At 47.5% G+C, this 27,566-nt stretch overlaps 1 protein-coding gene across 1 annotated transcript in view; it reads left to right on the plus strand.

Moving 5' to 3' along the window:
* Positions 1-27,566, plus strand: part of SRGAP3 (SLIT-ROBO Rho GTPase activating protein 3) — a 266,271-nt gene that overhangs the window by 123,407 nt on the left and 115,298 nt on the right. The window contains exons 2-3 of the mRNA XM_023218565.2: positions 1,841-2,033; positions 22,065-22,227. Coding sequence (XP_023074333.1) covers positions 1,841-2,033; positions 22,065-22,227 — 356 coding nt within the window. The remainder of the gene's footprint in view (positions 1-1,840; positions 2,034-22,064; positions 22,228-27,566) is intronic.

The raw sequence follows: 27,566 nt of genomic DNA on the forward strand, positions 1-27,566 counted from the left end.
CTACCATTCCACACTGTACATCCATGTGCACACATTATTTAGGTCCCACTTATAACTGAGAACATGTGTAACATGAACATTTTATTTTCTCTCTCTCTCTCTCTCTCTCTCTTTCTTTCTTATTTTTTGAGACAGGGTCTCACTCTGTCACCCAGGCTGGAGTGCAGTGGCGTGGTCTCGGCTCACTGCAACCTCTGCCTCCTGGGTTCCAGTGATTCTCCTGCCTCAGCCACCAGAGTAGCTGGGACTACAGGCGCCCACCACCACGCCCGGCTGATTTTTTGTATTTTTAGTAGAGACGGGGTTTCACTGTGTTAGCCAGGATGGTCTCCGTCTCCTGACCTCGTGATCCACCCGCCTCGGCCTCCCAAAGTGCTGGGATTACAGGCATGAGCTACCACGCTTGGCCAACATAAACATTTTAAATGGTCTATTTTTCCTTTTGGCACCCAGATGTCTCGACATTTTGGGACACTGCATCATAGATTCTGAATGAGTGAGCAGTTGCTCTTTTTCCTGTAAAGTGAGAACAGGACCATTGTGAAGAGGGGAGGTAGGAAAGGAGAGGGGTCGTGCATCTAGACTGAGGCACGTTGCCAGGGAGTGGGAATGGACGTGGAGAATCTCAGGTTGATTCCCTTCTACCTCAGCTTGCATACCCTGTGGGGTGTCTTTGTCTACCCCAGAGTAGTTCTGTCCCAGTTTTGAGTCCACTTCTCTGAAGGATGCTGAAATGATGCTGGCCACCATTTCAGATGGGGCACACATTTAGGCAGGTGAGATCTGATATTCCAAGGAATGGCTTGAATGGTTTGGAGAGTCCACTGGGGTAAAGTCCTGAGAAATGAAATTTGGGACTGCGTGGTGGATGGTCTTGAATTCCATGCTGAGGAGTTGGATTAATACTCCGGCAGAGGGGAGCCGTGGGGTGTTTTTGAGCAGGTTGCTGGTGTGAGCAGGGTGCTTTGCAGGCTGGTCTGTTGAGCAGCTCTTGGAATGGTCTGGAAAGAATCGATGCCTGGGGGCAGTGGCGGTGACAACCCTACAGGCTTGAAGATGAGAATGGCTGTGGTTATTGGCATTCAGCTGTGATTTTTAACTCCAGCTTCCAGCTTTTGAATTATTGCCCTGGTTGCATAGACCTGGTTTGAGCAATCAGTATTTTCTGAAGTGTGGGATCTGAGAGGTTCATACATGGAATTCAAGGTGATATGAAGCAGGACACAGACATGGCCTTAAATAACACTGAAACCCAAGAGGGAAGAGCATGCCCTTCTCAGCCCTCTCTTAGTCCTGACTACACGTGGAGAAAGTCACACTGCCATTCTCCTTTGGTTGATAAAGAGCCAGCAGCTTAGGCTTAGAGCCTTTGGTAAACAATTGTCTCTAGATAGAATTTTACAATATTTTTGTTTTCGTTGAATTATTTCCTATGTCCCAGGCTGTAAGGGGTCCTAGTGTTTCACTTTATTGTATTGATAGAAACCTTTGCATTTTAAGCAAGATCATCTCTGTAGGAAAGGTGAGTCAATTTACTAGATCATGTGGAAGAAATAAGAATGCTTGGGGCATGTGAATATGGCAAAAATTGTGGTGGTGACATGCAGTGATTCAAGTTTTGGAAACATTTGGTTAGACCAATGGCAAAAATGAGCAAGAGTGGAATCTTTGTGCCAATGCTCTGCCAAGCAAGGTCTGGGCTCTGGCTGGGCTCAGAGAGGCTCTGGGTGGTGATAGGAGGGAGTTGCCTGAATTGCAGGGCCCGGGCCAGCAAAAGAAAAGGCCCCAGTGCCCCCGTCCCTACCACCAGTCTCATGCTCCCACGCTTGTGTGCCCGCAGAGATCCGCACGCAGCTGGTGGAGCAGTTCAAATGTCTGGAGCAGCAATCAGAGTCACGACTGCAGCTGCTTCAAGACCTCCAGGAGTTTTTCCGCCGGAAAGCTGAGATTGAGCTCGAGTACTCCCGCAGCCTGGAGAAGCTGGCCGAGCGCTTCTCCTCCAAAATCCGCAGCTCCCGGGAGCACCAGTTCAAGTAAGAAGTTGGGTATGGGTGCACAGAGATGGGAGGCAGCACTGGGGTGGGCGGGCAGTTGGTGGCAAAGCAGAAAGGAGGCCGGCCTCGTTGGAGGCAGAGGGCGTGCCTTCAGGGCCCTGGGTCTGCAGGTTACTTACACCTCTAAGCCTCAGCCTTCCTCATGTGTAAAGACAAGCTAGAAAGGGTTCCTCTGCAGAAGTTTCCTGAAGGGAATAAACGAGCAACCCAAGAAGAGTGTTTGTCACAGACAATAGGTGCTCGATCAATTGTTGTTGCTGTTATTATTATCCTACCAAGCACCGGCACTGAGCTAGCCTCCATTTGTGCCATGATGAGACCCCTACCTCCCTTCAGGACATCCTGTCCCTATCCAGTTGTCCTTTATTTGGGTGTCAGCCAGCCTTCTTCTGAATTTCTTTAGCACAGTGAATTTCTGCTCCATGGAACTGATGCTCAAACATTCCTCTTCCTTGCTCCCCTGGAGGACCTCAGTGCCCTGGCTCTTTCCCTGCCTTATTTACTTATTTTCGATGCACAAACTGTCACGTGTCCTGATTTCTCATACCCCAAGCTCTGAGATCATGGAGGCTCCATCTGCTTGGGCACTGACTTGGCAGGCCCTGAATCCTCCAGCTACAAAACCTTCTGTGCTTAGAACTCCCTGGCTTCAGCTCATTAAATACAGGCAGGCAGGAAGCAGCAAATCTCACTTGGACTATGTCAACCATGAAGGGCTCCACTCAGCAGGCCCCCCGGCCAGCACTGTCTCTCCTTCAGCCATGCTTCTTGGACTCTACCTTCTCCTTGGGTCATCTCTCCAGCCAGAGGCCCTCAACACCAGGAGATCAGCGACTTGCTTCATCTCACCTGATCTGATCCTTATCCCCCTTCCCCTGGGTCCTGTCCTGTTTCTCTCTCTCTCTTTGTGTGTGTGTATGTGTGTGTGTGTATATGTATACACACATATATATACACACACACATACACACACACACACACACACACACACACACATATATATATATTTGTTTTTTGGAGACAGAGTCTTACTCTGTCACCCAGGTTGGAGTGCAGTAGCATGATCTCAGCTCACTGCAATCTCTACCTCCCGGGTTCAAGAGATTGTTCTGCCTCAGCCTCCTGAGTAGCTGAGATTACACGTGCACCACCAAGCCCAACTAATCTTTGTATTTTTAGTAGAGATGGGGTTTCACCATGTTGGCTAGGCTGGTCTTGAACTCCTGACCTCAAGTGATCCACCTGCTTCAGCCTCCCAGAGTGCTGGGATTACAGACGTGAGCCACCACCCCTGGCCTCTTCATATATATATGTGTGTGTGTGTGTGTATATATATGTGTATTTTATATATATATGTGTGTGTGTATATATACACACACACATATATATATATATATAAATTGTGACAAAGCACACATAATATAAAATTTACCATTTTCGTCATTTTAAAATGAACAGTTTAGTGGCACTAAGCACATTCACATTGTTGTGCAACCATCACCACCATCCAACTCCAGTGCTTTTTACATCATCCTCTACTGAAATTCTATCCACATTAAACACTAACTCCCCATTCCCTGCCACGCCTTCCAGCTGCTGGCAACCACCATTCTACTTTGTGTCTTTGTGAATTCGACTGCTGTAGATATCTCATATTAGTGCAATTATACAATATTTGTCTCTTTGTGACTGGCTAATTTCACTTAGCATAATGTCTTCAAGGTTCATCCCTGCGGTAGCATGTGTCAGAATGTTCTTCCTTTTTAAGGCTGAATAATATGGTGCAGATAGACCACATTTTGTTTGTCCAGTCATCTGTTGGTAGACACTTGGGTTGCGTCCACCTTCCTGTCCACATTTTTTGCATTCCATACTGGCCAGGGAGCTCTCTTCCTTTCAACTCCCCTAAACACCTCCTTGAGTCTGTGCCACAGCATTTGAACACTCACTTATGTGCCTTCTTTTGGCATTTGGGGATAAGAAATTGGTGCATTATACATTTGCAAATACCATGCTTCTTTTTCTACCTGATCTTCTCTTTTTGTTTGTTTTTTTTTGAGATGGAGTCTCGCTCTGCCGCCCAGGCTGGAGTGCAGTGGTACGATCTCAGCTCACTGTAAGCTCTGCCTCCCGGGTTCAAGCGATTCTTCTGCCTCAGCCTCCCAAGTAGCTGGGACTACAGGTGCCTGTCACCAGGCCGAGCTAATTTTTTGTGTTTTTAGTAGAGATGAGGTGTCACCGTGTTAGCCAGGATGGTCTCCATCTCTTGACCTCGTGATCCGCCCACCTTGGCCTCCCAAAGTGCTGGGGTTAAAGGCGTGAGCCATCATGCTCGGCCACCCGTCTCTTCTATTCAAACTTTTGCTGCAGGAGGAAGCCTCTATTAATAACATTTACCCAGGCACAGTCTAGACCCTTTCATACATATAATCTCATTTTTAAAAATATATATTTTGGAGAAAATTTGCATTTTTTCAAACAACAAAGGTAAAATGCTCATTGTATACAATTTAGAAAGTACAGAAAAGAGAAAAATATCATTCATAGTCCCACTGCTCACAACCACTGCTCACATTTTGGAATTATTTCTCCCTTGTCTTTTAAGAATAAAACAAAGATAATGTATTGAACTGAGCACTTACTTTGGTGCCAGGTGGGTATTACTGCCCCATCGTAAATATGAGGATGGTGAAGCTCTGAGAAAGCAGCTTGTCCAAACATGTCTATGAACCCACAATTGGAAAGAGACAGAATTGAACCTTCGACTCTTATTCTGCCTCCTTGGCCTGCGATAAGAAAGGGCCTAGGTGTAGCTTGAGAGTAGCCATGACATCTGGATCCTCCCTGGAACCACAGGCACAGCAAGCACAGACTCATAAACCCACAACTCTGGCTGAACAGCCACTGGAGCCACTGTATCTCGGGCTTTCCCCAGCTGCAGACAGGGCTGTGTGGTAGGGCTGGAGTGTCTCTCCTGTCCGCTCCTTCCCCTTGATTAGGAATCAGCTTTCTTCCCATTCTCAGTGTGCACATGGGGAGAGGAGAAAGGCAGGGATTGCGGATATGTGGGGGGGCACCCTATTCCCTTGTATCACCTGTAATGAGCTCGGCCAGCCCCTCATGGGTTCATTAACTGAGGCCACCAGACGGAACGGGAGCCCCAGCTGGCAGCCGGGCCATGCAGGCTGCCTGACACACTATGAAAGCCTAATTAGGGTGCCGGCCCAGGCCAGTGCAGCTGGAGGGGGCCCTCTGCACGATGCTAATGTGATGGCAGAGCCGTCTCCGCTTCTGGAAGTGGAGAGTCTCTAGGGACAGGCTGGACTCGCCCTTTGACCTCAGGGCACTGACTGGCCTCAGGCTGCCTATTCCTTGGAGCCCAGCACACAGGGCCTGTGCTGCTCTCTGTTCCCTTCATCCGGGCTGTTCCGAGAAGCCTTGTCTCGTCGCCATGGTAAAGATTCTTGGTTTAATAATGTCCGTCTACCTGCCAAGTAGCCCCTCAGTGCTTTGAGTGCAGAGCCCAGGACTTGTCATTTTATTCCCACTGCGGTGGGTCCGGTGCTTGGCAGAGCTGGGGTGTGTGTGCATGGGTGGCAGGGAGGAAGGCAGGAAGAAGACAGAAAGGAAGGAAGGGAGAGGATTGGTCTGGTCTATCTAGTCCACTTTGGCTGAGAGATTTGCCTCAGAGATGGAACTGATTTGCCCAAGAATTTACAGCAAATTAGGAGCAGAAATGGGATAGGAACTCAGGTCCTTTGGCTCCGAGTCTGTTGCTCCTCCTTGTGCTCCATGGGCCATGTCTCCCTAAGGCCCCAGCCATTCCCTCCCTACCTGGGCAGTTGAAGAATGTGCTGCTGCCCAGGAACACACACTGTGCTGTGTTCAGGGCTAGACTCACCTGGGCTGAGTTCCATGTGGCACGTGATCCAAAGAAAGGCCCACATGATGGCTCTGAAGGTTTCCCTGGGACAGGTTAACATTTAGAGAAAAATATCATCATATTTCTTTTCTACAACACATACTCCAATTCTAACAAGCCTCTTTCAAAGCACTCTGACATCCTTACTCTCTTAAAAACCTGATAACAACCCAGGGAAGTACAGAGGGAATCAATGCTTTTATGTCAAGCAAACTGAGCAACAGAAAAGCTGAGCTGCTTATTTTAACAAGGACACAATGAGCTGTCGAGCATGAAAACCCAGTGTTCTTGACTTCCAACTCAGGCTTCTCTCTCCAAGAAGCCATGTGGGACTTCATTTGTTTGAAATGTGTGCATTGAGGACCTCATATTTTCCTGGACTGTGCTCAGTGCTGAAGACACAAAGATAAATGAGGTGCGATTTCTACTGCCAGATACTGAGAGACAGGAACACGGCTTGGGGAGGCCTGGTAGTTGGTGTGGCTGGGAAGGCCCCAATCCCATGACTGTGCCCTTTGAGCCCTGCACCTGCGTGCCATCAGCCCGCAGCACTGAGATGTCACTTCTGCTGAAAAGCTTCCTTGATTCCCACCTGGTGCCTCCCTCTGTGTGCCCATCATACTCTGATGTACTTATTTGCTTATTCCACCAATATTTATTGAGCACCCACCATGTGCCACACCCTGGGTTTACAGTGGTGAACAAGATAGACTTGGTTCCTGCTGTGGTGAAATTTACCATGAAGAATAAAACATTAAAAAGCAGCTAAAAGAAAGACCAGCTATAATTCAATGGTTGCTATGATGGAAATAAATACACTATGGAGTATTCTGGTTCTCTCTCCTGTATAACTGCAATGCCCCCAACGTTAGTGTACCTTGTGATTTAATGGATCAAAGATTTGGACAGGGCTCAGCTGGGTGATTTTTCTGCTGTATGTGGCATTGATGTCTCAGTGATATTCAGCTAGCAGAGGGCCTGGTCTGGATGGTCCCAGAGAGCTTTACTTGCATGCCTGGTTCCTCCATGGGGACGGCTAGTAGGCTGGGCCCTACTGGGCTGCCTCCCTCTCCATGTAGTGTCAGGGCCTCCTGCTTCAGCCGGGCATCAGACTTCTGACATAGTAGCTTGGGGCTTCCAGAGAGCAGGACAGTAGCTGCAGTCCTCTTAACCACTAGGCCTGGAGCTGGCATAGCGTCACCCCCCACCCAGATGCTATTTGCCAAAGCTGTCTCAGTCCTAGCTCAGCTTCAGGAAAGGGAAAATAAAGCCCTCCTCTCATTAGAGGAGTGTCAAAGGGTTGGCAGCCCACACCAAGCTAGGATGATGATCAGGAAGGCGTCTGGAGGAAGCGTGGTTTAAGCTGAGGCCTGAGAGATGAGAAGGAGCAGCGTGGGGCAGTGGAGGGGGACGGAGGCCAAGTGGATGGAACTGGTGAGTGTGGGAGTGGGAAGAAGGGAATTGCATGATGTGATTTATATGTTTAAAAGACCACCAGGGTTGAAGGGTGGAGCCGAGGAGCCCATTCATGGGCGTGTCGGTGTAGCTTTCCAGGCAGGGGCAGTGATGGCCTGGGTGGGAAACAGAGCAGATGATAGAAGTCAACAGATGCCAGGAAACCTCTCAAAGAGGAATAGAGGAAAAGAGGAAACAAGGATGTCTCCTGTTTCTGCCTTGAGATGGGAAGGACTTGGGGAGGAGGGTGAGGCAAGAGCTACAGCCCCGTATTGTCATCGTCTGTTTACTTGTCTGTCCTCCTTTGGACAACCACTGGGCTGCAAGCTCCGAGATGGCAGAGAGGGTGACTCTTGACCCGGGGTCCCTAGCACCTCTCACAGGGCTGGCACCTGGTTGTTACTGAATGTCATTGACTAATGAACTAATGAATGAAAGTCAAGTGGTAATTAGATTTGTGTAGGGAGGACAGGGAAAGGGGTCATGTTTGTCTTCTGGCTGCCTTAGGAGCTCAGTGAGGCCATCTGGGTGAAGTGTCACTCACTCATGTGCCTGGCATGGGTCCTATATTGCTGAACGGAGAGTGTGGACTGTGCCATGGTCTCCCTGTTTGGGGAATGGGACCAGCAGCATTGGCATCTTGGCATCACATGGGGACCTGCTAGAAATGCATGATCTGGGGTCTTTCCCAAGACCTGCTGGATCAGAACTTCTGGGGGTGGGGCCTGGCAATCTGCATTTAACAAGCACCCCCCCTCCCACCCCCCCCGGGGAGTCTGATGGCAATTCACTTTGAATAGGCGGTCTGATGCTTTTCTGGGTAATGGTTTTCAACTCACTTTCGGGCTGTGCTGGCCTTCCCTCCTCTTCACCAGCATCAAATTCATAATCCACTGCCCTTTCCAAGCTAGGCCTAACCTGAGCTTGGCTTTTCCTTCCGAAGGCCTGGAACTGAGCCCTTCCTGAGCAGGACTGTGGTGTAGTGGGCAGCACATATGGGGTCCCCAAACCAGCCTCTCAGAGTAGGTGGATGGTCTTGTCCAAATGAATTTGGTGGCTCCACGAACAGAGATGTTTCCTGGGAATGAGACTTTTTCTTCCTCCAGGAAAATGTTCTCTAAAACACCAATACTTTGAGATGTTTGAATGGGAGAGAGAGAAAGAGAGAGAGAGGAAGAGGAGGAAGAGGAGGATAAGAAAGACTGACTTTTGTAATAATTAAGCCTGTTGACTTCTTTCTGAAAGCTATTTGACCACAGAATTCCCTCTCCCTATTTATTTATTTATTTATTTATTTATTTATTTATTTATTTATTTACATATTTACTTATTTTTGAGACAGAGTCTCTCCCTGTTGCCCAAGCTGGAATGTAGTGGCGCGATCACAGCTGACCGCAGCCTCAAACTTGTGGGCTCAAGTGATCCTCCTGCCTCAGCCTCCCAAGTAACTGGGACTACAGGTGCATGCCACCACATCTGAAATTTGAAAAAAAAAAAATTATTTTTTTTTTGTAGAGGCAGGGGTCATGCTATGTTGTCCAGGCTGGACTTAAACTTCTGGACTCGAGCAATCCTCTTGCCTTAGCTGCCCAAAACACTGTGATTATAGGCAGAACCACCCACCGCACCTGTCTCTCCCCTAAGATTTATTAATATTTCACAAATTAGCACTTCTTGAGACCTAATTTGAAAATCTCTGTTCTAGACAAACGCTGGGGTTACCCTCTGTAATAGCGACACTCCATGCAAGTAATGCACTGTATTTGGGGTGACAGAGTCCCCTTCTATTCTAGCTTTCTCAGTTTTTGATACCCCTCACCTTCCAGGGGCTGTACCTGATGAAAATGCTCCATGCAGAGGGTTAAGTGCTGGTTGCTGCTAGTTTAACTGCTGTGAAAAAAAAGCAGCAGGGAGTTCTATTTAAATATGATTTAAACATTTGGGAAAAGCTAGAATTTGGGAAGTGCTGGGTGGCACTTGGCTAGTTAGGGAATAATATTCTATGCAGATATCCTGTGCAAAGGAGGTTTGGAGCATCTTTCAGCTTCACAGAGCAGTTGGGAGAGAGGATTCCTGTGAACAACTAACTTCATTTCCAAGAAAACACTTCTTTAATGGGGATAAAGCATCACAGGATTTTTTTCACAGATGTAGCATTTCTCTAAAGAGATGTTATAATTTAGACTTAGCCTTCCAGGCTATTCCTAAACAGAGAATCACTTTTGTTGCATATAGATTGAGCATATAAATGTGAAAAGGATTCAGAATTAAAATATTTGCTTAGAATGAGGTGGAGATGGAGAAAGCCCTCCAGTAGCGCTTGTGTCTCCATTCACAGCTATTACTATTAATGCAACTGGAATCAAGCTAGTAATGGCTTTCCAGGGTCATACTCTCCAGACTTGCTGTTCTCTCAGCACCATCTTTCCTGATTGTTTGGTGCCTGTGCTGTGCAGGTCGTTTAATCTTCCAAGCACCCCACACATCCACATCACTGTGGACCAAGTGCTGTACTGGATGTCTGATAGGCATCATCTCATTGCACCTTCATGGGAAATGTGGTCTGCGAGGAAGGGGCTATCTTTATCTTTCCAGGTGAAGATGCTGAGTTTTCCAGAAATTAAGCAATTTGCCTAGCGGGACATAGCTAGCACAGGTAAGTGGCAGAGCTAGGATTCCAATCTTTGTTTACCTGACTCCAAAATGCAAAACTGCGTTTAGCTGCTGACTTTGTTCCTTCACCTTTCTGGGCTGGCTTTGAGTTTCCTGAGAATCACCCATCCATGTTGATCACATCCTCCTTGGATGAGCATCAGGGGTTTGCTATTATCCTCCTGGTCAACTCCTACACAGAGGCCAGCTCAGGGCTTGCCTCCTTGGTGAAGCCCCTGCTGTTGGTTGATCCCAAGTCTATAGTCAGCTGCTCCTCTCACCTCCCATGTGAGTTGTGTGGGGCTTGCATCAGATTATGAAGGAGTGATCCAGTTCCTATATCTGGTTCTCTCACTTCATTCTGCCAGCTGCCTGAAAGCAAGGGACCATTTCTAGTCTCCCTCTCTCTGATATATAATTGATGCTTTATCAAAGATTTTTCAATGAACGGCCAAATTAACCAAGACACTACCAAATGCTTTCTTTAAATATATTTAACAAATAGACTTATTTTGTGTGGCTGCAGAAGGAGAGGTGATGTCCAAGGATAGCATTTTCAGAGAAGCAAACTTCAACTCAACATTAAGGACGTTCCAGTAGCCACAGCCATCCACCAGTGAAAGGGCTGCCTGGGGAGGTAGTGAGTCCCCAATGCACAGAGGTATACACACAAAGGCCAGATATTTTAAGGGCATCATTTCTGTAATATGGATGATCAAAATGAAAGGGGATTCTTGATAACACAGGAACCATAAATATTGAATTATCTTTTCAATTCTCTTTCAAGGTTTCTGGTAGCCTGGAGGAGAAAGACTCAGTTTGGTACTAGTGTGTTATTAATGCCCTCCAATCTCCTTTTTAACAAATAGAGAACAGACCTCAAGATTGAATATACTGTTTGGTTTTCATTGAATTTACTTTTTTGGTTACCTTCTATTTATAACAAATGATCCTTTTTTTTAAAAGCTGAAACTAAGGAAGTTCTTTGTAAATAAATTTAAGTTAAAAAAAGACATAAACAGGGAGATATTAAGTGTGGTGGTACGCAGGAATGGCAAAAATCCTGAAGCAGCATCAAATCACTCTAAGTCCCATTCCAGTTCCTCCTGCGAAATGAGCATCTTTCATCTTTACCTTCTTTACCCTCCAGCACCTTTTTTTTTTTTTTCCAACCAGGGGAAGGGATTTTAAGATAGGAGGCTCAGCCTGAAGAGTGGATTTTGCAATGGCTGAAGCTCCTTTATCTCCTTCCAATTTTTCCATCTGTCTTTTTCCCAGGTCCCACACCAAATTCCCTGGAATCCTCAGAGAGACTGATCAGCAACTACCAAAGAATTAACTAGGATGTGATTTCTTTATGCATACATATGCTTTAATATACATATATACATTTCTATCATTTAATTTTTATACTAAAAATGAAAAATAGATATATAAAATTAGATTTTCACAAAAAGTAATATGTACGGGTTTAGCTTTGACGCTATTCTATTAGGCAAATAGGATAATAATAACCTTCAAAGATTATATAGGACCTTACACTTTGCAAATTCCTTACCCAGCCCTTAGCTGCTTAAATCCTCCCAAGAACCCTGGTGAGAGTTGAAGGAGTCAAGGAAGGTGTTGTTGTCCCCAACTGATAGGCAAGGGACCTGAAGGCAAGGCAGGGTGAGCCCTAACTTCAGACCCACAGCTGACGGGTGAAAGAACTGACCTGGTTTTGCATTTTGGAGTCAGGTAAACCCAGATTGGAATGCTAGCTCTGCCACTTACCTGTGCTAGCCATGTCCTTCTGGGAAAATGACTTAATTTCTCAAAAACTCAGTGTCTTCACCTAGAAAGATAAAAATAGCCCCTTCATCGCAGACCACATGTCCCATGAAGTTGCAATGAGATGATACCTATCAGACATCCAATACAGCACTTGGTTCTTGGTGATGTGGATGTGTGGGGTGCTTAGAAGATTAAACGACCTGCACAGCACAGGCACCAAACAATCAGGAAGCCATGGATCAGGGTCTTTTCCTCTGCCTAGTGCTGCACATGCCACATGTTGCACCCATTCTGTGGGCAGATAAACCAAGGCAAAGGGGCTTGCAAGGAAAGAGATGAGGTTGACCAGGCATTTCCTAGTGAGGCAGAAATTTTTGCTCTGGTACCAAGAATCCATCCGGAAAGTCAAAGGAGAGCTCAGAGGTGCTGCTGGACACCAGACACCAACGTGTACCCTCATGCTGCAGTGTGAGGAATGGGATCCCAGAGGAAGCAGTGAGCCCGTGAATCTTTCTGCCTTGGGATGGAGGGGGAGTCACAGGGACATTTCACTGGGACTTGAAGTTCACATGAGAGTCTGCAGAAGGAGAAAGTAGTAATGGAGGAGGAAAACCAATATTTTTAGAACACTTATCATAGGTTGTTTGTCCATGTACATCAGTCCTTAGATCTTCCCAACAACTTAGTGAGGTCCTAGTGGTAATAATGGTAATGACAATAAAAATTACTATTATGTGCAGGGTTTGACACTAAGAGAATTGCATGTGTTGTGCCATTTAGTCCTCCAAGCACCACTATGAGGTAGTCGTCACTTCATTTCACAGATAAGGAAAGAGAAGATTTAACTATAATAACTTTCCAAGTTCACTTTGTTGGTGAGGGACAGAATTGGCATTTGAACCCCAGCCTCTTGACTCGATAGCACCCCAACTGATAAGCAGAGTCTGCTTTGGCCGGAGGACTCAATGGATGGAATTGGTACCCTTCAGGATGACTCTGTCTCAGGGCTACCAAATAGTGCCAGAGCCAGGCCCTGGACTGCATTCTCTGGCTCCCAGCATGGCAGCCTCACACTCCTTGGGGAACTCCTGGTGGATGGGAGATAATAAAGTAAATATTTGTAAAGTAATTTATAAAGAAAAGGGTTATTTAATGGACTCACAATTTTGCATGGCTGGGGAGGCCTCAGGAAACTTACAATCATGATGGAAGGCACCTCTTCACAGGGCAGCAGGGGAGAGAAAGAGTGCCCAGTGAAGAGGGAACCCCCTTATAAAACCATCAGATCTTGTGAGAACTCATTCACTATCATGAGAACAGCATGGTGGAAGCCGCCCCCGTGATTCAATTATCTCCACCTGGTCCCACCAATGACACATGGAGATTATGATACAATTCAAGATGAGATTTGGGTGGGGACACAGCCAAACCATATCAGGGTGGAATTGTGTCCCCTCAAAATTCCTATGCTGGTGTCCTAAACTCCAGTACCTCAAAATGTGACCTTATTTGGAAACAGGGTCTTTATAGAGGTAATCAGGTAAAAATGAGGTCATTGGAAAGGGCCCTAATCCAGCATGACTGGTGTGTATCTTTACAAAAAAAGGAACTTTGGGCACAGAGACCAACACACAGGGAGAATGCCTTGGAAAGGTGAAGGCAGAGATTGGGGTGCTGTGTCTACACCAAGGACACCAAAGATCTCCAGCAACCCACCAGGAGCCAGGAGAGAGGTCTGGGACAAATCCTCCCTCACAGCCCTTGCAAGGAACCAACCCTGCCGACACCTTGATCTCAGACTTCCAGCCTCCAGGACTGTGAGACAACACATACCTGTTGTCTGAGCCACTCAATGTTTGGTCCTGTGTGACAGCACCTAGAAAACTAGTATGCAGCCCTGTCGCTCTCGACGCAGTGGTATGCACGTCTTGTCATTCAGGACCCTGTCTGTGCTACATGTTCAGTCTTGTCTGACCCTCATCCAGTCCCTCTCTGCCCTCTGGCCACACTCACCTTCTGTCAGTTCTAGATGATGCCTGTGCGCATGAGACCTTCACACTTATTTCTGGGAATGCTCTTCCTTATCGCTGTGCTGTGTTAAAACCTACCCATCCTTCTAGTCTGAGCTCAGAGGGCACTTTTCACCTACTCAACAAATACTTTCTGAGAGTGCCTGTGTGCTCAGGCCGGCCTGGGCACCAGAGAAGCACTGATGAGTAGGACGGACATAAGCTAGAGAGGGGACAAAGACCACAAGCAAGAAGGAAAAGAACATGACAAGCATCAGGTGTGGAGTGCTGTAATGACAATGACATAGGGTGACATAGGGTGTGTGGGTGGCCAGGGAGGGCATCCAGAAAGAGAAATAGCTCAGCTCAGGTCTCAGTGATGAGAAGGACCCCAGGGTCCCCTGCTGCTCCCTCCCCTCCGCCTTCCCCAGGGGAGGGCAGCCCCTGTTAAAGACTCTCCAGGCTCCATGCATTTCTCCTTCAGAGCCCTTCTTCCTACTGCCATTTTCTATTGATTTTTGTGATTATCTGATTGTTATCTGAGACCCCCCACTAGACTATAAGGTCCACGAAGCAGGAAGTGTGGCTCATTTTGCATACCATTGTATTGTGTGTTCATACACAATAGTGTGTGAACAGGCACACACTATTGGCTGAATTAATGATTCATGCTACAAGCAAGTGCAATGAATCCCGAATCCTGCTTGGGGCAGCTTAGGTAGCCGGAGATTAAATGCACCTTTCTGACCATAGAACTGATTGAGCTAGCATTTCTGCCCAGTGTGAGGCCTGAGAAGGTCCTGGAAGGGGGCAGGAAGCCTGAGCAGGAGCTTGCCTTCCTCCCAGAGGGACCCTGGTCCCAGGGCAGCGGCTTTGGATTCATCTGGAACATGGGGCTCTGCAAGCTTGGAAATGGGTTTTGTTTGCTAAGCGGAATTTTCCGGCCCTCAGCCGAGAAGCTGGAGAAACTGGCTCACTGCTAATTTCATTTTCCCAACTCACTAGCTTGGCAAGGCCTGGCTCCCCTAGCTGCAGTCTCCTGGAACCTCATATCCAGATCCCCTAGCCAAAGAAAGAAAGCTGTGACTCACCAGAAATGTTCATTGCTATTTTCTGGCCATAAAAAAAGAAAATATATACATACATATGCAAAAGTTCTAATGTGATGTCTTAGTTCAGCAGCTTCTGCCTGCTGGGTCAACACTTGCATGAAAGATTGGAGAAGCAGAAGGGTCGCTCTGAGTGCCTTGGCCGAGAGCACTGGCCCTCATTCGTTCTGATGTCTCCCAAAAATGAGGCTGCAGAAGACAAAAGTGGCTGCTGACACAGAGAGCTGGATCTCAGGTCAAAGGGGTTCCGCTTTCAAAAGGGGCAAACAACCCCGGGAACAGAGAAGGCAGAGGCTCAAGTTTTCCTCAGCCTTGTGTCTGGCTCTGCCGTCCGTGGCCTTCGTGCTTCCTCCCTCCTGCAGTCCCAGTAGGAGCCAGATGGGGACAGGATGGAGTGCATGAGACCCTCCAGCCTCACTCTGCACCCTCTTCCTCCTCTGCCTTGCCTCACACTCCAGCCAGCCTGTTCTTTACTTAGTTCCTTAAATGCCCCAAGCTCTGTACGCAAGGCGCCTTTGCCCATTCTGTTCCCTCTGCCTGGAGCCTTCTCCAGCCAGCCTACCTGCCCAGCCCCTTACACTAGCGTCCTCCAACTCTTCCTTTGAAACCCAGCTTAATGACCCTTTCCTTGGGGACACTTCAGTGACCCAAAAATCAGGCCTGCCCCCTTGTTACAGGCGCTCATGGCACAGGCTCCCCTCTGTTCCAGCACATTCTGCACTTCTAACTCTGCCCACATTATTGGGCTAGTGGTGGGTGTCTGTCTCTTCACCAGGCTCTCTGCTCCATGAAAGCAGGAACTGTGTCTGTTGGGCTCAAGATTGTGTCCCTGGGGTCTGATCTATATGAAATATTCAACAAAAATGTATGGAATGCATGAACTGCTGAAGAATGACTGCAGAGCTCTCTTCTGGCATTTAAGACCAGAGTGACTCCATGGTGTGAGTGGCCAGGCCACAGGGGATAGGTGGCCTGCCCAGAGTCTATAGCTAGCATGGCAGACACTGGTGAACACCCATGCCCACGTCCAGGTGGCTTTCTGTCCTCTACTGCTGTGCTGTGTCCCACCTGTGGGCCTTCTTTCTTCTTTCAGCCATGGTGAGAGCCTGCCTGGTACCACTGTGGCCAAGGCCACAGATACCAGCTTTCTACAGAGTGACTTTTGACCCTGGCTCTGGACAGTTCAGCCCAGCCTTTTAGACTACAAATGACCTGCCCCACAGGAGGGAACCAGGGCTAGGAGAAGGTGGGGGTGCAGAACTAGCAGTTCCCATGCTGGGATGGACCTAGAGAACGGGCCGCTGATCGGACGGCAGGCCTGGGACAGCATCTCAGAGAAGGCCGGGCTGCACATTGTCTCATCTTGCCCTCTTTCAGGGAAGCAGGAGGGGAGGCGCCGCTGCGGCTTGGCCCTGCTTCAGCCCTTCGGCCACAGCCTTGCCAGGCTTCCCGGGGATTGACCTCTTCTGCCATGTGGCCACAGCATTTGTAAAGCCTTCCTTGTTGTTCTGTGGTTTTAAATAGCATCCAACTCCTTGCTGCTGGCTTCCATGTTTGTCTCTCCAGCCCCAGTAGCTCCATCTGGAGGCCCCACGGCCTTTTAAACTCATCCTGTTCAACTTGAAGTCATCGTCCTCCCTCCCCGCCCCACCCTTGACCTGCTCCTCTTCATCTCCACAGAGGCTCCTTCTGCTCCCCCAGGTGCCCAAACCAAAAACTGGGGAGTCATCCGGGACATCTTTTGCTCTCTCCCAACTTCCAGCTCCAACTCCATCCCATCCATCTCCCTGTCCAGTCAATTTCCTACCTAAGCCTTTCTTGAATCCCTCAGTTTCTCTCCCGGCCCCCAGCTCTGCACAGCAGCCAGAGTGAGAGTTTGAAAGTGCAGTTTTACCCTTTCACTCCCCTCCTATAAACACTTCAAGGGCTGTCTGCTGACCTCAGGACGGAGCTCGAACTCTAATGAGAGTTACAGGCCCTTTGCCAAGTGGCCCCTGCCTCAGTCTCCATGTTCACTTGCTGTCCTCACTCTCCTACCCCAGAACACCATGCTTGGGCCCCCTCCCTACCTGCTTCTCCCTCTCCTGCTCCCCCCTGGGCCTTTGCTTATCGCGTTTCTCCCCTTTGAAGGCTCCTCCCTGTGAAACTCCAGTCCAACCTTTAGTTCTGTCTAGAAAGTGTTTCCTCCAGGAAGCCATGCATGGCCACCTCACCACCAGATCTGGGAAGGAGGCTGCCCTCTGTTCCATAGCCTCCTTCCCATGACTGCATTGACGAGGCTGCCTCATCACTTTTTGTTCCTTGTGAATCTCCTTACTCAAGTGGAAGACTTGCGGCGCAGGGTCTTGCAGCCTTGGTTGCTACTGCACTCGCAGCACCTAGTCCTGCTGAGCACAGACACACAAATGCAAGGAGTGAACAAGGGCTGGAAGGAATCTTCGCAGCAGCTGCTCACTTCAGCTTGAGTCTTCGGCTGCTTTTGGGTAACATCCTCCTCCTTGCCTTGGCTCATTGTGCCTCCTGCAATTCTGTCTTATACCACACTGCCTCCTGGCTTGCAGCTTCTGATAAGGACAGCGCTGTCTTCTCTGCCCTTCCTCTCATCTCATCTTTCTGGCTAGATGACCTAGTTAATGGTCCCCAAACTGTCCCAGCAGTTCCCCATCAGTTCCAGATCACTTGTCTTTTTCCTTCCCTCTGAAACTCACCTTCTGGCTGTGGCTTCCATAATTTTGCACATTTAATTCCCTGGTGCTGTTCACTTCTTGCCTCCCAGGTTCAGCTAAGCCTCTGAAGTAATTTAGGTAACAGCTCAATTATCCCATCTCTCTTTTAATCTTTCCATTTCCATCACCACCTAGGAAGCAGTGAAAATGAGACAAGCAATGCATTTTCTGTCCAAACCTACTGCTCCCCTTGTAGTTCTTATCTCAGTTCATGTCATCAGCATCTACCCAGTCGCCTGAGATCTGAGCCTCGGAATCACCGTCTGCTCCTTCCTCCTCTCTCTGCTGTTTCCAGGAAGTTTCCAAGAGGATCTGCTGTCCTGTTGAGAAGTCTCTGAAGTCCATCCTTCTCTGTCCACAAGCCACACCCGGGCCTCACCATCTCTCTTTTGAACCAAGATTACCTCCTGCCTGGTCCTCTTACCATAAGCCCCATATCCCTGCTCAACCACCAACCCACCTACCCATCCATCCCTTCATCCTTCAATCTGCCTTCTATGATCATGCCAAAACACATGTTGGTTGTATCCTACCTCTGCTGAAATAACTTCCATGGCTCCCCACTGCCCATAGCAGACATTCTTATTTATTTTAGAAACTGGGTCTTGCCTATTACTCAGGCTGGAGTGCAGTGGCATGATCATAGCTCACTGCAGCTTCCACCTCCCAGGCTCCAGTGATCCTCCCACCTCAGTCTCCCAAGTAACTAGGACTACAGCTGTGTGTCACTATGCCTGGCTAATTTTTAAATTTTTTGTAGAGATGGAGTCTTGCTCTGTTGCCCAGGCTGGTCTTGAACTCCTGGACTAAAGTGATTCTCCTGCCTCAGCCTCCCAAAGCCCTGGGACTCAGGTGTGAGCCACTGCACCCGGCTTAATGCAGGCATTCTTAGCTCTGGCTGCACATTAGAATCTTCTAGAGAATATAAAAATATGAGTACCATGTGCTACCCTCAGAGATACTGATTTTGTCTTGGATGGGGCCTGGGTCTTGGTGTTTTTTTTTAAAAGCTCCTCACGTGATTCTAGTGTACAGGACAGGTTGAGAACTACATGATCTAAAAGATAAGGGGTCCCACCCCTTAGTCTGGCAGTGTCCCCCACAACTGGGCCTTTAATCTGTATCCCCAGCTTCGTGTTCTACAGTCCTCCACTAACACACTCAGAATTCCAGCTCTTCTGAGCTACTTCACTATATTTGTACCCACTGTTCCTTGTACCCAGAATTCCACCCTCTCTCTGACTTCTGATCATTTGGAAAACTCCTACCCATCCTTCAAGACCCAGCACAAATGCAACCTTTTTTCATGGGTCTCTCTTCCATAGCATCTGCTACATGGCAGGCACGTTGCTGGGTGCTGGACGTGATGACACAATAGAAATGATCCCTGCTCTCAAAGAGCTCACAGTAGGGTAAGGGGGAGGGATGGAAACTCCTTAAGGTAGAAGCTCTCTAACTTGAGTATGCATCCAAGTCACCTTGAGGGCTTGTTAAAACACAGATTCTGGGCCCAGCCCTAGGGCTTCTGAGTACGTGGTTTGGGGCTGCCCTGAGAACTTGTATTTTCAAGTTCCTAAGTGATGCTGCTGCTGCTGGTTCAGGGGCCACACTGAGAACCACTGCCTTAGCGTGTGGTCAGGGGAGTGTTCTCTAGGGAGGTATTATCTAAGCTGAACCCACAGTAATAGAAACAGGCATTCATGAGAAGAGCAGGGACTGTGGTATTCCAGATAGAGGGAAAAGCGTGAAGGCTCCAGTGGGAATAGAAGGGGCCATGTTCCTGGTACCCAGAATGCACTAGAGAAGAACGATGCCTTTTGCAGCTTCTCCAGCAGAACCCATGCTCTGCGTGTGTCTCTGTTATAGACCGGAACCACCTTCCTCTCTAATTCTTTTTTTCTGATGCAGCCACTCAGCAGTGAGCCCCTCCAAGGCAGAGTGTGCATCACGCCACCTTTGGGTGCCCAGAGCCCACCCAAGACCTGACACAGTAGATGCTGAGGGATTCTTAGTTGAGGTCTAATTGTAGTGTCCTGGCTTTTTCTCTAGGCTATAAGCTAAGGAGAAATCTGTTTGTTTCACAGCAGTGTTTTAAATGCTTCATCGTCCTCCCTTTTCCTTAGATAGTTCCCATCCTTTATCTAAATCTAATTTTCTTCTCTCAAATTTCTGCTGCCTAGATAGATTTTGAGCACATAATTTAGTGAGAAAAAGAAAAATTCCTTGAATTCAAGATAGCCCTCCCCCACCTACCTTCCCAAGCCCCAGGAGATAGGGAGAGAGGGGTGGTGGGGGTTGGGTGGGGACAGCAGTTCAGAGGTCTTTCTGCTTGGCTTTGGGGAGGTGGATGTGGTCATAATGGGAGTCAGCAGAATTGCTGTATTAGTCCATTTTCATGCTGCTGATAAAGACATACACAATACTGGGAAGAAAAAGAAGTTTAATTGGACTCACAGTCCCACATGGCTGGGGAGGCCTCAGAATCATGGTAGGAGGTGAAAGGCACTTCTTATATGGTGGTGGCAAGAGAAAATGAGGAGGAAGCAAAAGCAGAAACCCCTGATAAACCCATCAGATCTCATGAAATGTATTCACTATCATGAGAATAGCATGGGAAAGACTGGCCCCCAAGACCATTCCCACAACATGTGGGAATTCTGGGAGATACAATTCAAGTTGAGATTTGGGTGAGGACACAACCAAACCGTATCAATTGCCTTCCTCAAAAATGCTAATAGTGGGAGGCTGTGTTTTCTGAGAGCAGAACCTTGGCCAGCTCCTGGGGGTGGTCCACACTCAGGACAGGGGTGGGACAAGGCAGGCCTGGGGGGACCCTTGAGCTGCCACCTTAGGTGGTGGAAGGGCCTCTCCCCTCACATCCTGCCTTTCCAACATCTCTCTCCACACTGGAAAGGAGTCAGGGAGAGACTCCTGGTCAGAGGACAAGAGCTTTAGCACAGGTGCCCTGCGTGGCAGGAAAAGGTTATTGGTTTGGTTTTGCTTTTGAATTGCCCTTTCTCTTCCTTCCTGGAGAACAGGGTGTATCCACCCTTTCCTGAGGCTCACAGAGGGGTCTTTGCAAATGCAGATGGTCCTCAACTTGACCATGGGTCGACTTTGAATTTTGAGAATTTACAGTGTTGTGAAAGTGATACACATTCAGTATAAACCATATTTTAAGTACACATAAAACCATTCTGTTTTTCACTTCCAGGATAGCAGTCAACTAATTGCATGAAATATTCAACACTATATTAGAAAATAGGCTTTGTGTGCAACGATTTTGCCCATCCACAGGCTAATGTGTTCTGAGCACATGTAAGGTAGGGTAGGCTAAACTATGATGTTCCGTAGTTTGAGCTTACTAAATGCATTTTCAACTTAGGATACCTTCAACTTGTGATGGGTTTATTGGGATGTAGCCCCAAAGTAAGTTGAGGAGCATCTGCAGAGCCAAGAGACAGATTTTCTCTGGTCTCATTAGCATCCTGAGCTTTGGGAAACAATAGTATAAGGATCTGTGTTTCTCAGACTTGATTGAGTATCCGAATCCTCTGGAGGGCTTGTTAAAGCCCAGATTGCGAGCCCACCCCCAGAGTGCATGACTCAACAGGTCTGGAGTGGGACTGGAGAGTCTGGATTTCTAACCAGTTCCCAGATCATGCTTTTGCTGCTGGTCTGGGAGCACACTTTGAGAACCCCTGCTTTAGCATCACACCCAGCTAGAGAGTGCTAATAACCTATCAGTCACTGCAGGACAAAGGGTTTGCCTTGTAGGTACTTGCATTTTCCTTAACCCTTCCTCCTGAATACAGAATCTGAACCCTCTTAGCCCCTTTCCCAACAGCTCCATGGAGGGGCAAAGGCATGTGTTTCCAAGAGCCCAAGAGACAGAGGCCAATCCCTAGGGAAGAACAAATAAGTCAAGAGACCAAGAAAATTACAGGGGTTGAGGGAGGCAGAATGGGGGAGTGGAAGTATCTACTTTTTGTTCTTTCCGTTGCATAGCTCCAGAAATCATACAAGTATAATATGTAAAACACAATTGGTTTAGTATTTCTTAGCACCAGGGGAGGTAGCTTCTTCCCAGAAGGTAGAGGTACCTGGAGCAAGCACCACATTCAGCGGAAGGGTAGAACCACATAGGCATCAAAGACCTGAGTTCTGGCCCCAGTGCTGGTCTGTGACCTTGGAGGATCGCTTCAGCTGTTGCAGCCTGTTTCTCTAGCTGTATAATGTGTAACAACAAGACTGACCTTGAAGGGGCACTGTGGCAGTCAAAAGAGCCAAGGTGGGTGACAGCATAAACCACTGTTTGATTACAGTTCCAAGGTAGCCAACCTGAGCTTTCTTGGTTTCCACAGGAAGGACCAGTACCTCCTCTCGCCTGTGAACTGTTGGTATCTGGTTCTGCATCAGACCCGGCGGGAGAGCCGAGACCATGCCACCCTCAATGACATCTTCATGAACAATGTAATCGTCCGCCTCTCCCAGATCAGTGAGGATGTCATCAGACTCTTCAAAAAGGTGGGAAAGTAGGCTGCCCCACATGTCCCAGGTCTTTGCCGCAAGCTGGCCCATGGTAACACTATACCAGCCAGGGTGGGATGTGGTTTGGAAACAAGGGAACAGGAGGGGCAGGTGCATTGAAGGATGCAAGTGGCTGAGGGCTGAGCCCGTTTGAACCCTGGATGTGCCTTTTAAAGAGTGTGTGGTCTTAGCCACTTCAGCAATCACTGCCACAAAAATAAAAACCTTTGCATGGCTAGGTAAGTAGTACATGTTCACTGTAAAAAATTTAAAAAAATGGAGATGAGCACACACACAAAAATTAAAATAACCTGAAATGGCATTGTTTGGAGATAATCACTTTGATATCCCAGGAATTTCTCTATGTGTGCCAATGCAAATACATTTTCTGAGAGTGCTTTAATGTGTATATATTCTAGTGTACATATGCATTTTTTCCAAGTCAGATCATAATGCATATATGATTTTACTACCTGCTTATGTCACCTAACAAATTACGTAACACTATATTACATTTTCTCACATCAATAAGTATTATTTCTATAACATTTTGAATGGTTACATAGTATTTCATTATATAGATGTACCCTAATTTATTTAATCTCTTATTGTTGAGCACTTAAGTTTATTTCTGTTATTTTACTCTTATAAATAACACTGCTATGAGCTTCTTTGTCACATTCTCTGTTACTTTCTTAGGATCAGTTTCTGCAGTGGGAATTTTAGAGTTGAAAGTATGCTCATTTTTAAGGCTTTTGACAGTGTACCTTATTGCCTTCAGAAAGGTTTTACCCATATAAACAACCAGAAGCTGAGTGTGGAAGGAGCACTGAGGTCTCTGTATCCCATGTTCCTTGCACAGTGCCTGGCATGTACAAGGTGCTGTGCAAATGTTTGTAGAACTAAACTCACTTTTGTGAATTTCAGTTTCCTTGTCTGTAAAATGGGTAAGTTATTTAGCCTCTGTGAAACTCATCTTCTTTATCCTGCAGGGTTAAGGTCAGCTACTTCCCAGGAAGGCGAGGGTTAAACAAATGGTGTGCAGGGAGAGTGGCATTATTACAAAGTGGTTTGGGATGTGGCCTCTGGGTCCAGAATGCTTAAGTTCTTGGGTTCATAATCCTGGTTCCATCATTTATTAGCTGTGTATCTTTGGGTTTGTTACTTCAATGCTCTGTGCCTCAGTTTCCTCATTTGTGAAATGGGGATAGAGATAAATACCCATGGGCAGATGGAAGGATTAATAGGCTTGTTGTTCCTGTGTACAGCGTGGAGAGCATCACCTGGCACTTAGTAAGTGCTCATGAAAGCTGACTATTATTATGCAGATTTAAGGGACTATTATTACCAAAAGAATCTAGCTCATCTCTTCTTGCCAGGTGCCAGTTTCAGGGGTTTGGTGACCTGAGATTGCTAGAAGCACAAAGAAGGGGACAAGTTGATTGAAAATATAATCATCCCTCCATGGTCTGCGTTTGGATTGTCCACTTTGAGGATTACTTCTATAGCAAAATTGTAATCGCAGGCTACTTTTCTCCTGCCACACAATATGCTTCTGGTCTCCTTCTGGGGTTGTGTTTATGAAATGTGGGCTAACTTTCATATTTGCATAAGCAAACATAATTAGGAAGGTAAATACAGTGCAAAGAAAAAAAAATTACACAGTGCTTTGCAAAGCCAAACTGAAGTGATCCAGACGTCTGCAAGTTTGGAGTGTTGGTTCCATTCCCAGCCCCCGCCTGCTGCTGCTGTCACATCTTTTTTCCTGGGTGAGAGTGACTCACAGAGAAAGGGTCATCAAGGCCTTTAGGAAATGAAGGGTCTTTTTCCTGAGCTGAGCCCTGGGACAAGTGAGATAAATCTTTTCAGTTCTCATTTAGGCTGACAGCAGCCTGACTTGTGATGGAGGTTAACAGGGTGGAAAATAATGAAAAAAATGTCTACAGCTGAGCTCCTGGCTGCCTTGTTACCAGGCCTGTGCCTGTGGAACAAAGGAAATATCCCAGCCCATAGGGGTTTGGAGAGAAGCGCGGACAGAGCCTGGCTGTCTGACTTTGCACAGCACGGCCCCTTTGTGTTGCATCAGTTATACCTAATTTTGGAACGGTGGCCGGCACTCTTTACATAATAATAGTTCCCGCAGACCTCAAAGCAACTATGGAGGCTGCTCTCTGGTCAGACTGGGGATCCTCACTCACTCCATTTTACAGGTAAGGAAGTAAAGTGTTGGGAGGCTGCAAGGAGAACCCAGACTTGGTTGCTTTGGGCCCCTTGTCATTACCAAGAGGAGGCAGCATGGCTGGGCTTTTGGAGTTTGTTTCAGAACCGCCTATCACTGCACCCTGGGCAAGTCTCTCTGAGTCTCAGTTTTCTCATCTGGGAAATGGAGATGGTAACAATGCCAACTTCACAGGGGGCCGCTTTAATATGTAGAGGTTGGCCAAGTGTCCCCCAGGCCTAGTATCTAGTAGGTGCTTATTAAATGGTAGCTTGCCAGTGATCCCTAAGAACAGAAACCACTCCCCAGGTCTGAGCTGGGGTCCTAGGGCTCTACCAAGCCACATTCTGGCAGTGAGGCTGCAGGAGATGGGAGTGGCTACTAGGCCAGGTGTCTGTCCTGTGCCTATCTTCTGGCCTGGGCCTGGGCAGCTGCCCTGTCTGCCAGCCTCTTACTGATGCGGGAGGTGGTTTGACTTCATAACTTAACCTTTTCATGATTCTCCATTTCCCCTTTAGCAGTGGAGTCTGTTCTTATGACTAGAGGCAGCACTTCAGATTTCAGAAGCCCATGCACGTGGCCCTTGCTTTAAGTGTGAGATGTGTATCAGCCACGGCAAAATTAAACTGAATGAGATCCAGGAGGCCATCTTTAGTGATCAGGACTCTTATGGTGGCAGACAGCAGAAATGCAGCTTACCCTGCTTTAAGAGAAAGAGGGATCTTACTAGTCATAAGCCTGGCTTCAGGCATGGGGGGCTTCAGGGGAACAAAGGATGTTACTAGAATTCTGTCTCTCTGCAACTCTGCTCCTGTTTTCTCTGTTTCCCTTTTTTGGGGGGAGGCTAGGGGGCTCTTTCATAGTCAGCCCCCCACCATGTGATAACCAGAGGGCCCCTGGCATCTCCAGGCTTACATCCTCTCTGCTTCAAGTCCCTTTTCACAGAATGGGATTTTTTGGTCTCTGATTGGTCCAGCACGGGTCACATGAGCACACCCGGGGCTGCTTCTGTGGCTGCGGCGCTGCAAGGCTCTGCCTCACCAGGCCAGGAAACATACCCATCGCTGAAGCCAGATGCACACTCAGTTCCACCTGACCCATGGGACTGAGAATGGGTGAGGGGTGGTTCCCCAAGAAAAGTAGGAGTGCCTTTACAAGAAGAGGAGAGAAATAAAACAGGAGATGGCCACTGGACTCTCTTTTCCAGGCCTTTTATCATCCTCTACAGCAGCTGTACGCCTCTGCTAGATGTCCCTCAATAAAGAATGCTCCTTACCTCTCACAATAGCTCATTCCATGTGGGGACATCCGTGATCAATAGAAAATTCTCCCGAATGCCGAAATGGAATCTTGTAATGTTTTCACTAACGGGTCCTGATCATCCCTAGAGGGCCAAACAGATCAGACCCACATCGAAACCTGTCAGTTGCTTGAAGGCAGGAATCGTGAGCATCCACCGGTCCTTCCTGCCTGTGGGCAGATGTCTCAGGTTCCTTCCATCGTCCTCCTGGAATTTGGCTTTGTGTTCTGTCCCCATGTCAGTCGCTCTCCCTGGGTCATGCTTCAGGTCTCCTCTGACCGACAGAAGTTACTATTCAGAACCAGTCAGAATACTCTGGGAAGGTCTGAGCAGCTCAGGGCAGAGCAGGGCTGTCCAGACACTTTATTTCTCATAATAAGACCAGTGAAGGTGTTTGCCTCTTTAATGATTGTTTTACCACCTGATTGACACAGTGAACTCTCGGTCAGCAAAAAGTCCCAGGTATTTTTGTACGAATTGTTTTTTAATCCAGCCTTTGACTTCTGCTTTTGTGTTTCTTCATATTTACCCTTCTAAAACTTCGTTTTGTTAGATTCTGGTCAAATGGGATCAGTGTCCTTATTTGAGTGATTTTTCAAGCAGCAGGAGGGTAACTGCCAAGAGGTCCTAATTCCTCCTCTGTGGGAAAAGACTGTTTTGTAACTTCTCCTTGTCTTCCTCCTCGGTGTCACCTTCTGTGTGTCAATTCTTTGGCCTCCTGTTTGATTCTTCTCTGTCTTCTTTGTGAGAGGTGGAAAGTGGGGCAAAGGGTTGAGAATAAATTCACAGTGGAAGGGCCCCTGGAGTTGGGTGTTGGCATATGAATAAGAGCCTGCTGAATGGGGAAAGGAGGTTGGAGTTCAGGGTCTGGAGAAAGGCAAGAGCCAGTGCGTAGAGTTTATTGTGATGGAGGTCGAAGGAAAAAAAACTCAGAACAGAGGCTGAAAAATGGCAGTGCACAACTGAGTTTGGCTCTGACGTATAATCTTCTTGGCCCATACTATGTTAAGAAAGATTAAGTTGACATTTAAGCATTTAAAGATTTCTCCTAAAATCACGATTTTGTGTTCCTCTTGCAAAATCAGAAGCTCTAACTATACCAGCCCCACGTGGACTCACACTTGGCATCAGCTAGCGGTAGCTGAGTGGCCACCAGCCCCGTCAGCCTGGGCACGCTGTCTCTGCCACTCCACTGACCCTGCTACCATATTTTACCTTATGTGGTTCCTTGATTTTGATTCTCTGGCCCTTTGTACATTTGAGTTTGTGACCTCACCTTTAAACATTACCTAACTGTGGTTCTTAAATTCCAGCGTGCATCAGGATCACCTGGAGGCTTTATTAAATGCAGACTGCTGGGCCTCAGTCCCACAGTTTCCAATTCAGTAGGTTTAAGGTGGGGCCTCAGAACCTGCATTTCTAGCATATTCCCAGGTGATACTGATGCTTCTGGTCTGGGGACCATACATAGAGAATGAGTCCCAGTCCAACGTCCTTGTTTCACAGATGAGGAAACTGAGGTTCGTGTTTGGCAAATGCAGAGTCTGGCTCCAAACTCGGGTTTTCACCTCCAGCTCCAGGACTAAAGCCACTACCCCATGTGCTGCACCAGGTGGGAGGGTCAGTCCACATCCCACTTGCTCTCCTTCTCCCCACTAACCGTTTCTGAAACTGGGTATTGAAGCCCATTCCATTTCCAGTCTTATTCTGTTTTCTTCAGCTTCCTTAACAATAGACATCCATTATTCTATGCTCTGATGCCTGCGGAATCTAATTACTTGCCCCAGCCGTGATGTGAATTTGATGGTTGGAAGCTGT

Source organism: Piliocolobus tephrosceles, chromosome 2, assembly GCF_002776525.5.
Source record: "Piliocolobus tephrosceles isolate RC106 chromosome 2, ASM277652v3, whole genome shotgun sequence".
Classification (NCBI taxonomy): Eukaryota; Metazoa; Chordata; class Mammalia; order Primates; family Cercopithecidae; genus Piliocolobus; species Piliocolobus tephrosceles.